The sequence below is a fragment of the Lichenostomus cassidix genome, chromosome 1, assembly GCF_008360975.1.
Source record: "Lichenostomus cassidix isolate B80296 chromosome 1, HeHo_3.0, whole genome shotgun sequence".
In the NCBI taxonomy this organism is placed as follows: Eukaryota; Metazoa; Chordata; class Aves; order Passeriformes; family Meliphagidae; genus Lichenostomus; species Lichenostomus cassidix.
Window position 1 is genome coordinate 31491698 of NC_139479.1, and position 17824 is coordinate 31509521.

At 39.7% G+C, this 17824-nt stretch overlaps 1 protein-coding gene across 1 annotated transcript in view; it reads right to left on the reverse strand.

Moving 5' to 3' along the window:
- The window catches only part of GABRB3 (gamma-aminobutyric acid type A receptor subunit beta3), a 114891-nt gene that overhangs the window by 15934 nt on the left and 81133 nt on the right, over positions 1–17824 (reverse strand). The window contains exons 5-7 of the mRNA XM_085055558.1: positions 15213–15295; positions 14022–14159; positions 5758–5910 (exon numbers count right to left, since the gene is read on the reverse strand). Of these exons, the coding sequence (XP_084911684.1) occupies positions 5758–5910; positions 14022–14159; positions 15213–15295 (374 nt within the window). The remainder of the gene's footprint in view (positions 1–5757; positions 5911–14021; positions 14160–15212; positions 15296–17824) is intronic.

The following is a 17824-nucleotide window of genomic DNA, read 5'->3' on the forward strand; positions in this document are numbered from 1 at the left end:
TCTTACTACTCCAAGCATTCAATTATATTTTCTTTCTTGGCAAATATGCCTTGTCAGTGGGAAGAAGTTTAAAAATTTGTAAAAGATACCTTGCAGGCAACATCACTGCAAATGAAAGTGAAATTAAAAGCTGATGCATTATTATTCTGCTACAATTATTTCCTTCATATGAGTGGGGGAACAGCTAACAAGGGGGTCTGGCACCACTGCTGTGAGTTAATGTAGCTATTTGGAAACCGGTGTAGCTGTACTGAAAATCTCTTCCACGAAAACCAAACTGACGTGCAAGAGGAACAATGTTCATACAGATGGTGAAAGACTTCTCCCGCAGTTTTAAATTTCTTAGAATTAGGCAGTTGGTTGATGTTAATCCTGTAGGGCTTCCCTGTAGCAGACAGAGAGAGACAGGCACATTTCTAGAGCAGTTAATCCCATCTATTTTAGATATCTATTTCAGGAAAGGACAATATGTAAGAAGAATCTGAGATTACTAGTTTGGAGCAGTAGGCTAGTTACATAGAAAGAAGTGAGATGAGCAATGAGAGACAGACAGGTATGTGAATTTTTGGACAGAAAAAGGAGGGAAAGCAGCATTTTTATAGCAACAAACTGGACACTAATAAAATATCTACATCAACCTTATCAAATCAAAATATCTATATCAACCTTATATCTATATCAACCTTGTAAGTTATTTATCTAAGGATGGACATAGAACCTGAAAATATATTACAGAGAACCGTTTTGAAAATCTGGAAAGAAAAGCAAATTTATTGTCAGTCTGCCTGAATTCACAATAAACTGCAGGATCTGTGTCACTGCTGGAAATTTCATGGGAATTGCAAATCACAGGTTGCTGAAAACACTGATTTGTGGAATAAGTCGACATCTCAAGGCAAGCCATTCTATTAGGTCCCCTCCATTACTATTTTCTTTGATTCCATAATTATAACATCAGTTTATAAGCAGTCACTAAAATACAGGCAGAACAAAAACAAAGGACAAAATAAAATTGCTGCCATGTAATAAAGCACAGCTTCTTTTACCTGAAGAGACAGAAATAAAGACAGTCTAACTCAAAATCAAGCTGTCAGTGTAAGCAGTGTCACTCCAGGGAACTGTAGTAATACCCTATGAGATTGTGTAACAGATATTTTGTATATTTAGTAGGTTAGTGTCATGTGGATTTCAGTGCTTTTCCTCTAAACTGTGAAACAAGTGTGCATTGATGTCAGATGTCTGGTGATCCAGAAGATTAAGCACACCAAAAAAAGAGGTGGCTATAACTAACCAAAGGGAAATACATTCCCTGGGAGATCCTGAAACCCTGCAGCCAAATGTCCTTCTGAAGATCAATAATTTGTTTTAAAGCACAGCTGGAGGAGAAGAAGCTGACACTCCCCTAAGACAAAAAAATAAAATAATCTTGTGATTCTAGTCGTTCCCACAAGGAAGGACTTTAGAGACTATTTTTCTCCTCAAAGTACTGAATTTAGGAACTTCTAGGGCTAACTAGCAAAAAGTCAAGAGCAGAATTGATAGGTTTGAGTGTTTCTCTTGAGATCAGCCCTTTATCAGCAGTGTCCATAACACATAGTCTCTGGAATGAGCTGGCCTTTGCTTCGTACCTTGGCTTCATTCTGGAGGCAGCTATTTGGTTCAGTGCAGCCAGGGATCAGGCACAGGGGCAAAACATGGAAGCGAATTAACAGAATCAGGGTCTTGCAGAGAAAACAGGCGTCTTGCAGGGATTGGGTAAAAGTTTGTCTCTGTGTCCCAAGAATTGCACAAGGAATGTTTCCTCCAACAAATACTTGGGAAATCAGGTATGTTTTTTCTGTACTGTACTTTTCAGACCCAGTTACATATGACCAAAGGTGCTATATTGCCTTTGAACTTTTATACCATTTCATGTTAGGATACCATGTAAGTTCACAGATTATACAAAACTGGGAGTGGGTGTTGCCTCCCCTGGAGGCAGGAAGGCCCTGCTGAGAGACCTTGACAAATTAGAGGACCTGGGAAATCACCAACAGTATGAAGTTCAACAAGGGGAAGTACCGGATTCTGCACCTGGGATGGAGCAAATCTGGATGTACAGACAGACTGGGGAACAAAAGACTGGAGAGCAGTGCCATGGAAAGGGAGCTGGGGGTCCTGGTCAATGGCAAGTTGAACTTGAGTCAGCAGTGCCCTGGCAGCCAGCAGGGCCAACCCTGTCCTGGGGGGCATCAGGCACAGCATGGCCAGCCAGGCAAGGGAAGGGATTGTCCTGCTCTGCTTTGCACTGGGGCAGCCTCACCTTGGATATTGTGTGCAGCTTTGGGCACTACAATATAGAAAAGGTATTGAACTATTAGTGTCCAGTGGAGGGCAACGAGGATGGTGAAGGGCCTTGAGGAGAAGCTGTGTGACAAGCAGCTAAAGTCACTTCGTCTGTTCAGACAGGAGAAGACTGAGAACCTCATTGCAGTTAAAACCTCCTCATGAGGAGGAGGGGCAGGCACTGATCTCTTCTCTGTGGTGCCCAGTAATAGGACCTGAGGGAATGGCCTGAAGTTGTGTCAGGGGAGGTTTACATTGGATATTAGAAAAAGGTTCTTCACCCAGGGGGTGGTTGGACACTGGAACAGGCTTCCCAGGCAAGTGGTCATAGCACCAGCCTGACAGAGTTCAAGAAGCATTTGGACAATCCTCTTGGGCACATGGTGTGACTCTTGGGGATGGTTCTGTGCAGGACCAGGAGCTGGACTTGATGATCCTTGTGGGTTCCTTCCAACTCACCATTTTCAGTGATTCTGTGGTATCAGCTTAAGAGGGGCTATACATAGGAACATGGGATTAGACCCATGACATTGAACTTTATTATACAAACATCACAGACATAATCACCACAACACTAATTGTTTTCTCAGAAGAAACTATTAGATGGATTTTTGTCCTCTCAAAAGGACTTTCTATCAACTGGAAATAGAACATCTGGTCTCCTGAGCTTGCCATGTACTCTCTGACTTTTCTTCTAATATTTGTCTTACAGTACTTGATGAACTTGTGTTACAAAGAAATAAGCCACATGAGACAGTCGTGTTCCTTAAACAGGGAAAAATCTCATGAACCTGTAATAGAAGGGCATGGAATATCACTGGGCATGGTAAATTCTGTCCAACCATCTGCTCTCTGCAGTCCTGGCCAATATGTATCGAGATGCTGACTGATGTGGTTGAAGTACTCCCCACGCTGGTAGATTTCTGGTATCCAGTAGTTAATTTATGAATACATCAGAGATGTTTGGACTCTATGCCCCACTTCCTATTAGGCTACTACTTAGCTTCAAGCTGCTAAACAAACACTGGCTGCTGAGTGATACACACCAGCTAATCCACAGCATCTGCAGAATTACTGCACAGTAACTGCAGTATCTCCAGCTACCCAAGTTCAGATGCTGGGATATAATGATGTTGTATGAAGGTGGCTATCCTGCCTGCTTTGGTATGTGGGACCCTGGGAGGTATGGGGTAAAGAAATGGGAAATCACAGGGACATGGGTTGGATTCTGGGTTTGCTGTGGTACATTACAGAAAAATAAGGGAACTAAGGAATATATTCCTGTTTTAAGAAAATTAGAGAGCACAGCAGGAAGATAACTGGCTAGTTTTGGGTAGGAAAGTACATGTAACTGGGAAGCATAGGGTTGAAGACAGAATTTGGGACAAGATGAGAGGCAGAAGTATTTATAAGGATTTATAGATCTATTTAATCTTCCTTAGCTATAGCTATCCCTAAGTATGCTTCTGTAAAAGATGAAATATTTGCTGTGAGATATTGTCATAGAATCTGTCCTGGTTCTGGCCAGGGCAGAGTTAGTTTTTGCAGTAGCCAGCAGGGGGCATGGCTAGGACCCCAAGGTTATTCTATACCACCTCACATCATTGCTGGAGGTTGCGGGAGGGGAGCCTTTTTTCCAGACAGAAGGGTTCTCTTCAGGTTGGAGCACTGTGGCCATGCTCCATCTTGAGTTCCACAAAGAGCATTTTTGCTTGTGAATCACTCTCTCTTTAGTACGGTTTTGTTATTAGTATGTTGCTGATAATGTTAATTTTCTTGTCTCACTGCTGTTACCAGTAAACTGTTCTTACCTCAACCTGCAATCCTTGCCTTTGTGCCTCCAAATCTCTCCAGCCACCCACAGCGGGCAGGGGGAGAGGGGAGAAGCAAGCAGCAGTGTGGTTTTAGTGGGAGCACTAAATTGGAGAATACCATTGCTGAACCACAGCAGAATCACAGAATGGTTTGGCTTGGAAGGGACCTTAAACACCATCTAATTCTAAGTTTGCTGCCATGGGCAGGGACACCTTCCACCAGACCAAGTTGCTCCAAGATACATCTAACCTTCAACACTTCAAGGGATGGGGCATCCACAACTTCTATGGGCAACCTGTTCCAGTGCCTCACCACCCTTACAATCAAGAACCGCTTTCTAATCTAAATCTACTCTCTGTCAGTTTTTAAGCCATTCCCCCTTGTCCTGTCACTATGTGTCCTTGTATGAAGTCTCTCTCCAGCTCTCTTATAGGCCCCCTTTGGATACTGGAAGGTGCTATAAGTTTACCCCAGAGCCTTCTCTTCTCCAGAATGAACAAACCCAAGTCTCTTGTCCTGCCTTCACAGGAGAGGTACTCCAGCCCCTGATCTACCATCTTTATGGCCCTTCTCTGGCCTCGCTCCAACAGGTCCATGACCTTCTTATGGTGGGCACCCCAAACCCAGATGCTCAGATGCCCAGATGCACCCAGTATTCCAGCTGGGGTGTCATGAGAGCAGAGTAGAGGGGAAGAATGACCTCCCTCAGCCTGCTGGCCATGCTGATTTTGATGCAGCCCAGAATACAGTTGGCTTTCTGGGCTGCAAGCACATATTGCCTTGTCATGTTGAGTTTCTTGTAAACCAACATCCCAAGACCTCCTTAGGGCTGTTCTCAATTCATTCTCTACCCAGCCTGTACTTGTGCTTGGGATTGCCTAACCCACAGGAAGGATGTTGCACTTGGCCTTGTTGAACTTCATGAGATTCATGTGGATTCACCTCTCAGGCTTGTCAAGGTCCTTCTGGATGGCATCCCTTCCCTGCAGTGTGTCAAGCACACAATTTTCTAGTCACCTTCCCTTATTTAAAGGACACCTTGATCTGAAAAGTTCTTGGGCAGGAATCACACACCTGTGCCAAATCCACATTTTTCTGTCATCAGGTAAATGACACTTTAGGCTGTCATAAACATGCATTTAACATCCCATGTACTCTGAGGGTTAGGAGGCATGTTGTGGTCCCTAGCTGATGTGCCCCTGTGTGCTGAACTAGCTATGGTTCCTAAAGTCTGCTCCTGCCAGCCTCAGTTAAAGCTCCCACAACCTCAGGAGGAGACTTGGAGCCACATTTGTCCTCCCACACTGAGCTGGACTAAAAGCCCACACTCAGCTATGATTGTGGAGCTGGTCTAGATGAACTTACTGACAGCAACATTAACTTTGATGAGAACAAGTCTGGGACCTGCATGAGCAGCTCATGTCAGAGATTTAGTGGTAGCTTCATTCTTGCATGCAGGGGAAAACTTATCACTTTTGAGGCAATACTGGATGACATGATTTTGACGCAAATTATTTTGGAATATCAAAACACTGACATCACGTTGTAGTTTTTAACAACCTCTGAAGGCTACGTTCAGTCTGACATTTTAATGTCCCACTCATTCTTAGCACATACCAAGGGCAACTCTTGCTGCTGATGCATCATAATTGATCCAGAATGACACCCATGATAAAATGGTAATTAGTATGGAGGGCATGTAGGTCTGAAGAATAAAGTAGCCGATATTTCTCTTCAACCTGAAGCTCAGTGAGAGTCTTGGATAGGCACCTGAAAAAAGAGAGAGGAAAACAGCTTTATTTACGCTGCAGAAAAGACAGTTGTGGATAGCTGCCTTCAGTTTCTACAGAAACTAAGGCATGCACATTTTGTGGGGTAGTATGACATCTGCAGAACAGTAGGGAAGACACCTTCTCTGTATTACTCATTGGTATTAAAAGAAATACTGCAGTGAATACAGTGATAGCCAAGTAATTCGTATTTGGGAAGAAAAAAGAGACAGTAAATTACTTTGGACTATTGAACAGATAGATGAGCATCAATAAGTTTTTAAAAACAAATGCTTAGGTCTCCAAGTAAAATGCTTATCCAAGTACAGTTTTCTGTATAGAATTTATACTGAGCAAATAAATATTGTGCATACTTTTTAATTTACAATGAAGAGTTGTTCAAGAAATGAGACTTCTTAATTACATCTGAACTATGAGAAGCATGCTACCTGTGGTGTCAAAAGTAAATTGCAATGAATCCCTTTGAGGAAAAGCCTTCAGACTAGGTCCTCTAACATCAATTAGTGCCAGAAAGATTTTTTCTTCCAAATATATTTTAAACAAAAAAAAGTTGAAGAGAGAGAGTGTGTGTATATGTGTGTGTGTGTGTGTGTGTGTGTGTGTGTGTGTGTAGGATTCATGAACTGTTACAAATGGAGAAAATAAATAATGAAAACAATTAATAACCTCAATAAAAACTTTAATTCAATCTTACTGAATTGGTGTAAATCTTACTGAATACATTTTATATATTTCGAAATTTCAAATTGTTAAAAATAATTGTGACTTTTTTCACCAAATGCAAAGATGATTAAATCTGAGTTCTATAAGAAAAAGGTAGTAATTCACACATTAGCTCCATGATTTCAGTGTTTGCTCTATCAGTCTTAAATATAATACTTGTAACAGCTCATCTATACGATCTAGTTAGTCAACATCCTAAAAAACATTTCAGCACATACCAAGAACCCAGCCACATATTAGAACACTTCCCACCCAGTCTAATGCAAATATGTGCAAGATATGAAAGATTGCATCTGGAGAAAAAATGGAAAATTACAACTTCCCTTTAAATTATATTCATATGTTAGCATATGAGCTTAAGAAATTACACATGCCCATATACTCATGAATTATAGATTTCCTAAGAGAGAAAGAGAAAGAAGGAATAGAAAATTGCAGATTTCCCTTCATCACTTTCCTGATAGTTTGTTATACTTTGAGTCATATGACACAAAAAATGCCACACCATTTCCAGGCAGCAGGAGCATCAAGGTAGTATCAAACTTGTGCAAATATCCTTAACTGTTATATCAAACAATCTCAGAACAACTATCATGGGGAAAAGAAGCATCTGGTAGGTGTATTTGGTTGCTGTGATTGCTTCAATCAGTAGCATTCTTTTTTAGGACAAAGTGCCTTTCAGTTTCAACAACAGATATATTGGTAGAGTCAGAAAAATATATTTCATCCTGTAAAACAGACCAAGGTTTCTGTTGTCTAAAGCAACCAACACAATTTTCGGCAAGGAATCATTTATACTGCAGCTTGTTTAACATATTCATTTTCCAATGAACAATGTTTCATTTCAAAAGACAACTTCTCTCATTGAAACCAGGCCTGCTTTCTTTTTGTTAACAAAGCTTAACTTTTTCATTTGGCTTCTGATGAAAATGTTTCTGTGGCCTTGTGTCTGCAGACTATATAAATAAAACAGGAGTCCATAATGAAACAGATAAACACTGCCATCATGAAATACATTAAAAATGCAGCAGACCTGATCACCTTTCTGCAACAAGAGTAGAGCATCAGACAGAAATCTTTATAAAGCTCTGTTGAGAAAAATTATTTCATGTAATACACTGCGCACTCAAAGGATTCTCTATAAAACTGTATAAACCTTCCAAAAGTCCTGTCCAGACCTGGATATGTGTGGAATACAATTTATAGTGGTGACAATTGAAAAATCTCCCATAAAATACTGATTCTTTGATTAAGTAATAGGAAAGATTAATTCAAGAAAGTTTGGTAGAACTGAATCACTGAATCAAAGTCAATTCTTGGGTTGCTCCAGAGCAAAGGACCCTGGATGCAGTGGGGAAATTGAGAAAAAGAAGAGAGCTTTGCCATTGATAAAGCACAGAAACTGGTGTGGGTGAAAGAGGTGTGTGTCAGCAGGGGAGAGAATAATGTGTCACATAGGTCAGTAATGTTCAGTAATGAAATACCACACTGAGCAGCAGTGTAACGGAGCAAACTTCAGACATTTATCTTGAATGCTTCACCTGTGACCATCATCCATTACCTCATCACCATTTCTGTCTAATTAGGTAAGGTAATTACTGAAACTAGTGAGATCTGGTCTTAAAGGTGGACTCCCCAGACAGCTGACCTCAAGGCCAGAAACATCAACACAAATATGCTTCAAGCAGCAGGTTTCTTAGCCCTGAAATTAGAACCCAAGGAACCATGTCTACGGCCAGGGCTACCAGTGCTTTCTGTCTTCCTGCTCTAGAGTTGGAGTTGACTGTAACAGAGAGATTCAGTTGGGAATCTGATGGTGCCCTGATCCTTTTGAGATGCCCTGGGACATCTCAGACACCAGCACATAGCTGATGGACATCACACAGCCCCTACATCTTTTTCATCAGCAGGTGGAGACTATGAAGACTGCTTGTGCACTCTCAAATGGCAGCTGATTGAGCGACTCACTTGACCTGCTTACACATGAGGCTGGTGTCTAAGCTACAGTTCATCCAGTCAATCTAGCAAATGAAACTGAGAGAATTATCCACTACTTCCTAAAATTGACTCGTGTAGGTGCAGTGAATTTGTCTCCAGACTCCATAGATTGTATGGACTAAATTCTGACCACCTCAGACACCTAGTTCAAATGTAGACACTGAACTTATCTTCACCATAAATCAGAGCAAGATGAATCCAAGCCCTGCAAGTTTCAGGGTAGACGTTGATGGTGTGAGTCTCCTGGGCAATATAAACAAAAGTCTTGCTGGCATTACAGCTGCCTACTGCAGGTGATACATTGCACAGTTTCACTGTGGTAAATGGAATGGCCATCCTGTTTGGTGGTGATTTTACAAACCCAAATTTCATTGGCAGGTCTGTATCTCAGAAAATTTCAGAATAGTATGGTCTTATAGAAACATTTCATAGAATCACAGAATAGGTTGAAAGGCACCTTAAACATCATATAGCTCCAGCCCCTCTGCCATGAGTAGAGAAGCTTTGTATACTGCATGTGATATAGTATGGTATACTTTTATACTATATGATCTTGTATAGTATAGTCTTTGTTAGGCTCAGGTTGAAACTGAAGCATGAACTGGTAGCCTTGGCTTTTTTCATATTATCTAGCCAGGGTTCTCCTTTAGGTAGCTCTCCCTGAGACTATGAAAGTTTGTATTTCAACCGTATTGCTTCTATGTCTTCAATAATTATCTACTGACCCTGCCTCCAGCCTGCCATCTCTGCTACAGTATCTCACTTCCAGCCAACAGGCACAGGAATCAGTGGAAAAAACCAATTTAAAGAAGGACCATTCCATATTTCCCATACTTAACTCCTTCTCTTTGTCTGAATGGCTAAAGTTCAGTGAAAATGGTCCTAACCTTCATGCAGCAAGGACTGTAAGTCCAGACCTTTATTTACCTATGAAGGACCCATCTTGTGTAACTTATTTAACAGAAGTTAATTTCTGGGTGAGCTCAACAATTACACTGTTACTTGTCTGATTATCATCTGATAATGATTTGTCAATTAAGACTCAGTACATTTAGAGATTAATTATCAGGTAATTCTAGTGGTTTAGTTTCCATAGAAATTTGGTGGTTTTTTCCTTGTTGCCTTGTTATCCCTCTTCCCATCTCGTATACCATGTTGATGTCAATGGGCTATTTTAAGTACTATAGGAATAAGAGAATTTTGCCAGAAGTATTTAAATCTAACAGTATTGAGAATGAAGGTATGAAAACAAATACTTAATCAATAACTGAGCCCTAAATATTCCTTTTTCACATATCTGGGCACTTCATAAAAAGAAATTTCTTGTTTCTGTTCCAATTTCATTAATAGCTAGCAAGCTGAAATATCTGGCTTCAAGGCTAAATTAGTCTCTTGCTGTTTTATCTAAGTATGAAACATGATAACAGAGTTGGTCAGTTACAGAATTCTTATTTTAATATGTTATTCTGGGAAGGTTCTTTGGCTAATTGGAAATGTCCTTTAGAGACTGATCTTTTAGAATACAGCAAATACTTAATTTTCAAATCTTTTAAGACTTCCCTCCTCTTACCAACAGGTTGCTGTTATGGCTTTGACTGCTATGTGACTTGAAGCTTTTAGGTGGTGTTTTACATATGCCCATTCCTGTTCAATATCTTAGCATTTCAGAATAACAGGGATTTAGGAGGCAGATTCAGGTACCAGAATTAGCATTATGTTACAGGCATGTGAATGCAGATATTTGCACATGGATGGAACATGGTCAGTGTGAACCATGGGGATCTCAACTTAGAGCCAGCTGATTCTAAGGCTGTGATTTAATTGCCTACACAGGGGTGTCCAATGCCTTTTGAGATGTGATAGGCTAAAGAAGAGTAAAACAGAATACTAGTTTAATAATCAATACTGAAGCACGAGATGGTGAACATAGGACACAAGGTTGTAAGATGCCAGAACAGCAGCCTAACTGCTAACCAGGATCTTCAACAGCAGCTCAAGACGCACCAGATACTTATGTTTAGGCAACTGAATAGTGTCTTAAAATACTCACTTGAGAAAACAGAGGTATTTGAGAGCTGAATAGCTCTTTAGGCTCCATTGACAGCACTGATTTGATATTTGAATATGGGCTTAACTCAGTTACTGACACATGGGCATCCAGTGCCATTTAAACATCTTATGGTATCCTGTATGGCTTTCAGCTGGTGTTAGAAGGGCAGTCAAACCAGATATTTCTTCTTCATAGCAATTTAAAAATCATGAATAAAGGGAATAGGCTACTGTGCATGGCTTTGCAGATAGATATCTTTTATACACTTGAAGATTTTATTTAATTTCCAAGGAAGTGTTGTCTTTAAATGATCATACCTGTTTCTCCACTTATCACTGGTATGCCATTTTCTAGATTTTCACTCACATTTGCTTATTTTTGTAAAACCTCTTCTATTGATCCATTTCTGCCTTCAAGAGTGCTACCCCTGACCACAAATATTAAGCGCAACCATTACCAATGCAAATCAGACTCCTATTTATGATGAGGTTTTTGGTTTTGTTGGTTTCTTTTTTTCTCCCCCAAAAAGATGTTATTGGCTCATGTTCAGTCTGAGATCAACAGCAACCCCTAGATTTCTACAGACAGAACCCTGGCCTAACTTGGCATTCTCTGTCCTTAATTTGGACAGGAATACTTATTTGCACAGATGCTGTATTTTGCACTTGTCCATACTGAATTTTATACTTTTTTCAGACACATTTTGCTAATTTGGCAAGATAAATTTTAACTTCCCTTCTATACTTCAACAGACTTGCAGTTCCTCTGGTATTCTTGCAGCTCCACCCAGCTTTCTGTCATTATCTATGGGGATTTTCCCATGCTTATCATTGCTTCTCAGCAGTAACTATGGGAACAGATTTTTCTCTTCCCCTAAGTTATACAAGATTATACAGCACTGTTTCTCTTGGAAGATAGGAGAAATAACTAATCCAAAAGCTGTTTATGGCATGACTCTGAAGTCTACTTTTAGTTTTATTCAATCAAAGCACACTAGGACTGAAATCTCTGAAATGTTCACTGAGATACTGTGCTCAAAGAACTAATATTTTCCCTTGAGACTTCAATAACCTCAAAGCCAAAAACATGCCTAACTTATTTTCCAAAAAAAAAAAATATAGAAACTGGCCCTAATTACTAGGACTGTAAGAAACTCTTGAGAAGAAACTTGAAAAGAGTCTGCTGACTTTATGTATCAGATCTGCTGGCACACTTCAGATTTAGATTTAAACATGTGGTTTTGAGAAACAAATGTGATGTTTTCCCTACACGGAAATACTTGTCATTAAATTTTATAACTGATCAAGCATTTTCATAATGCCCTGTATCAAAGTAATAGTAAATTCGGTATTGTGTCTTTATCAGTGACAAAAATTAAATGTTTCAGAAAATGGTACGAGAAACATGCTGTTCTCTGTGATTCCCTAATGCCAAGCTGTCTTAATCCCTGAAGTATGAGACTTTTTGTTCCTTTCACTAGTTTTTTAAGAAAGAACCATTAATATTCTGAACATTTGGTCAGTCACAGAAAAATGTGCTCCTAGTTTTTATTCTCTCTTATATTTTGCCCGTATCTCTTTGGATTTCTTGTTCTCCTGATATTTACAAATCTCTCATCTCTAAATTACTAAGTCACGCATTTAATGCAATATTTCATACTGAACTAAAAGGTGGCCTTGGACTGTCACAGAAGTCACTTCACAAATAAGTTCCCTGTATTCTCTCTGCTGTCTAAAAGAGCCTTCCTACAAAAGCACATCCAGTCCTGTGGAGGTGCAAGTAAGCCCTGGCTGCCAAAGGTGACACCAGCTGCAGGACAGAAGGATATAGGATTAGAGCAACTGATTCTCTATAGAAAAAATCTTCCATTCACAATGATAAACAAGAACAGCAGCAGTTGGCAAACCCCCTCATACTAATTTCAATCCCAGCAATATTTACATTTTGTTCTGAAATACAACTTGTGTTTCTGTGTACTTTGAAACAGATGCTGTGTCCAAAGAGTGGGTGAAGTGATGCTTACAAACATGATTGAGCTGTGCTTCATTTGTTCTAGTGTGCTGAGACAGACGGAACAGCACACTCCTGTGGTCTGAAGAGCACTGAAAATCTCAAGGCCCCCGATAATGAGCCAAATAATAGCGCCACACGTGCTGATGGCTCTCTGTGTTGCTTTGGTTACTATGGTCACACATATTCCTATGCTGGTGTCTAACACCAGATATGTAAATCAACCTTACACTCTGTAATCTAAAGACATCCAGTGCTGTGACTTACTAGTAACTTTTATTGTATCTTCAAGGAAACAACCAGGGATTTAATTCTAGTATCTTAACAATGATGACAAATGCACTGGCTGGGTATGTATGAAGTACTATATTTCCATTGGTGCAAATCAAGATACAAAAGACATTACATTCACTATTTAACAACAAAACAAACATGCACTGAAAAGTTGTGGGGAGGTGTTTATAAAATTGGTGGCTTTTTGACCTAGTATGCCAAAACACATTTGTGTACGATCAGTTACGCTGTAGGCTACATTTAAACTCGTGATTCAGAGGTGAATGACTTAATATTTATTTAGATCATAGATATTTAAGTGTCTAGTTAAATAGCACATAAACACAATAACAAGAAAAATAAACAAGGAATCAAAGAATGACAAAATGGTTTGGGTTGGAAGGGACCTTAAAGACTACATATATCCAACCCCACTGCTGTGGGCAGGAACACTTTTGATTAGAGACCAAGCTGCCCAAAGCCCCATCCAACCTGGCTTTCAACACTTCCAGAGATGGAGCATCTGCAACTTCTCTGGGCAACCCTGTGTCTCACCACTGTCACAAGAATTTCTTCATATATCTAATCTAAATCTACCCTCTTTCAGTATCAAGCCATTCCCCCTCATGCTATCACTACACATTTTTGTTAAAAGTCCCTTCCCAGCTCTCTTGTTGGCCCCATTGAATACTGGAAGGCTTCTAAAAGGTTCTCTTCTCCAGGCTGAACAACCCCAACTCTCTCAGCCTGTTTTCACTAGAGAGGTGCTCACCCCCTGAACATCTTTGTGTCCCTCCTCTGGACTCAATCCAACAGGTCCATCTTGAGGCCCCAGAGCTGAATGCAGTGCTGAATGCAGCTCTGGAATGACATTTCATGGACTCCTACCTCCAGGCTTTGTCAAGTAATTTCTTTGTCCAAACATGCAACACTTGCTACATATGATGACTGGTAATAATAGTTAGTTATTGTTAATAAAACAGTAATTTTCATGCACAAGAAAATTAAAGACTACATGGGCAAATGGCAATACTTGCCTGTGGCAAAGACAACATTCTTTGACACCAGTCTGTATTCTACGATAGAGAACTGAGGAAGTTCAATCCTCTCCACACCAGTGACTGCATTATCTCCACCTCTCCAGTAGAACTCTATGTCATCAGTTGTGTAGCCATCTGCAGGCAAAGCAGGAGAGCAAGTCAGAAATAACAGCAAATTCAAATGTAGCTTCAAACATGCAGTTTGCCATTTGAGACAACAAAAAGAATTGGAACAGCTGGAGAGCTGTATGGTATTTTGCCTGTGGGTAGGTCTCCCAAATAGCTACACCATTACAGTCTGCCCAAGAATTTTAGGCATAATACTCTGTTTTCTTTTTTTTGTTTTTTTTTATCACTCACATAATATATACTAATGGTCACAGTGAAAAGAAAACACCATCCATGATTTAAGACATCAAATGCATTTAGCAGTGAAACCAAGTGTATATCTGCACTGATAATCACCAGAAGAAGGTTGATTATTCAATGAACACAGAGAAACCTAATTTGGGCAGACCTTTTCCACTCACAGTAAACTGTGACTTGCACCATTTCCACTAGCTTCCACTAGTGGAGGACTACAGCTGAATACAGAATCTATGATAGTATTTTCTGTATATGGCCCAAAATTTCCAGCCTGGAGCAGAAATGGACCAGGTACTTCTGAAGTGCAAATATACATCTGAATATTGCAGTCCTAGGACATGACTAGGTGAAAAACAGAATATTGTTCTTTTTGTAACACAATTTCAAATCATAAATGGGGTCAGTCTGAGAGCCCAGGGTAGCTCCTGCAGCAAGATAATCCATGCATAATAAAGCATACTGAAAGAAAATTATATCACAGTGTTTGCTCTCTTGAAAATAAATCTGATAAAAATACAAATATTCATCTCCTGTGTTGAAGATAAGCATCCAGTCACTACCTCTGCCAAGTCAGGCAGGAATACTAAATTACTTCATTCTGTCCTAAACTAATTTTTCTAGGATATATTCATCTATCTAGAAATGGATGACTCCTTATATCTTTTAATAACCCAAATAAACAAACAGAAAATCCAGACAGTGATAATTACATTATTCAAATAGTGTTTATAGACACGTGTGTAAATATTACACAGTTCTATAAAAGGGAAAAAACCAGCTAGGTCTGAACTAGATTTCACATGCATTTTCTTAGGTACATACAGCTTTCTATCTCCAGAGTACAGTTTTGTTCATCTAATGGGTATCTTCTCAAGTCCATCATACAAGCTGCAGTGGTTGTGATTCTGAAATACAAGCATCAAATAATTTTACTGCACAGCCAGTAATCCAGGTTTATGTCCCAAAATGAAGACCCTCTGAAGAATAGCTTACAATAACTGAGAAACTGGTCCATATTTTTACACTGAACAGAAACCGAATAGAGCAGCAATTGCACTGACTTTCAATGGAACAACTTGCTGTGAATTACCCTTATGCAACCAGTCCCTTTGGGGTCCAATGGACCTATCCTCATATGCAAATATTACATGAACATTTGCTGTGATTAAAATATATGACTTTATAACAGAAATCGTGAAGTGAAAACAGTCTGCTACAAATGTCAAAATAATTACAGCTGCATGAATAACTGATTTCTTGGTTTTGTGGCAGGTCTAGAGAAAAACCCCTGAAATACTGAAAAAAGTTTTAAGTCTAGCAAAGTGTTTTGTTTCAAAGGCAAATATACCTCCCTAGTTTTCAAATTTAAAGAGGATTTTATCATTAAGATCCATATTGAATTTTAAGTTTTCTCCTCAAATAACAATAGGCTTTTGCTTCTCTGTCTAGCCATTTAGCACTCTAAGGATGGTTTTGCAAAACACTTTGCTATTGATGAATCAGCATTATTCATCAACCTCTTGTATATCAGGAGAGTCAACAATACTCATAATCAACCAGAACAACTGTCTTAACAGCTTCAAACAGCACTGGCACTTTATACTTTAATTAATGGATTTATATATTGGTACTAACTTTAGACAGATATAACCATATGCTCATAATTAATCTGCACCATATTTTGATGTTTTTCTGAATCACAGCCTTCATCAAGGGTATGTACATTATTATGCATCATTGTTTTTATAATGGCTTCATATAAGTTTCACATTTAAATTATCTTCTGAGCCTGACTTGCTCTGTTCCTTACTGATCCTTTTCTGACATAAACAAGACGTGGACCTTGCACAGTTTGTTCCTAAACAAATAATATTTTAGTGATAATTTATGATAATAAATACAAGAGAGAAAAAAGCCTTAAATGTACCTCTAAAAGCTGGAACCCTCAATGTTAATGCTTTTTTCATGTGTTTGCTCTGTTTTGAAGTTCTTTCTTCTACCCATTAACTTTCTCAAATTACAGTCTTCTAATCTAATAAACTACTTTAAAATTCCAGGGCAATATTTCAAGAGAAGAAAAGTAGTTAGGTGCCTTTCTTCACCTCTTTCACAATAATAACCCCATGTTGTTATTATGAATATTCTATCCAATCTCAAAGAAATACTGTAATGTTTTTGCACAGGGAGAGACAGTTACATGAGCACAAAGGCAGTGAACGAAATAGGAGAGGAAAAAGCTCAAGGATCTGTCGCTCAGCACATCTTCTCGCTCCTGTTCCTACCAGCAGCGATTGAGGAAGGCACACACCTGATTTTTGTGCTTTCCAGCCTTCCCTACAGCATGGTCATGTCTCTGTCCCTGCTGATTCCTCTGACTCTCCTGTATATTCTTATGTTAGACCCACAGCCTTTCAGGTACTCAGTGTTGTATCACAAGAGGATACTTAGGTCAGCCTTCCTCCAAGCCGTGTCTGGGAATTGCTCTGCTTCCTCTGTTAACACACATTCCAGTGGGCTGGAGCAGTGTACAAACAGCAGTTCCTCAGCTGCTCTGCAGTTCAGGGAGATGTCTTCTCTGCAACCCACATCTGCAAATGCCCTTCTGGAACCACAAGCAGGGTGCTAAGACACAGGGCTATTAACTATGGAGATGATTAATCATCTGGGCTGTGTAGCCTGGAGAAGGTTCCAGGGGGACCCTTCCCATAGCAAAAGATGGGCTAGAAAGCTGGAGAAGGACTTTTTAGAAGGGTGTGTAGAGATCGGACAAGGAGGAATGGCTTTAAACTGAAAGACGGCCGTTTAGATCAGATGTTAGGAAGAAATTTTTTTGAGGGTAGTGAGGCACTGGAACATGTTGCCCAGAGAAGTTGTGCATGCCCCATCCCTGGAAGTGTTGAAGGCCAGTGTAGACAGGGCTTTGAGCAATCGGATCTAATCAGAAGTATCCCTGACCATGGCAGGAGGGTTGAAATGAGATGATTTTTAAGGTCCTTTCCAATCCAAAGCTTTCTGTGATTCTTTGAATGTCTCCTCAATAAGATGACTAAGAGCAGCTCTAGCTAAGCATATAAAACTAGGATTAGCATACAGTTTTAGAGAAGAAAACTTATTCTTAAACCTGTGATTATTGATTAACAAGCAGTGAACACCTTTACAAAGCCATACTGATTGTGCAATGAAAGGATCTTGCTCCTGAGTCAAATAATAACTGTGTTCAAAGCAAAACAAGTAGGCATGCTTGGAAATTGCTCATATGAAGGTTCTCTCCCATGCTTCAGTAGATTCGCCTACACTGACCTAGGTCCCATGTGGGATCCTGCAGCAGAATCCACAGGAGCTAAGTTGATACAAAAGGGAATGTGCTACCAGACTCTTAACTATTATCTTGTATAACTAGCTTTAAATGCCAGCCATACAGAACACAAGTGATT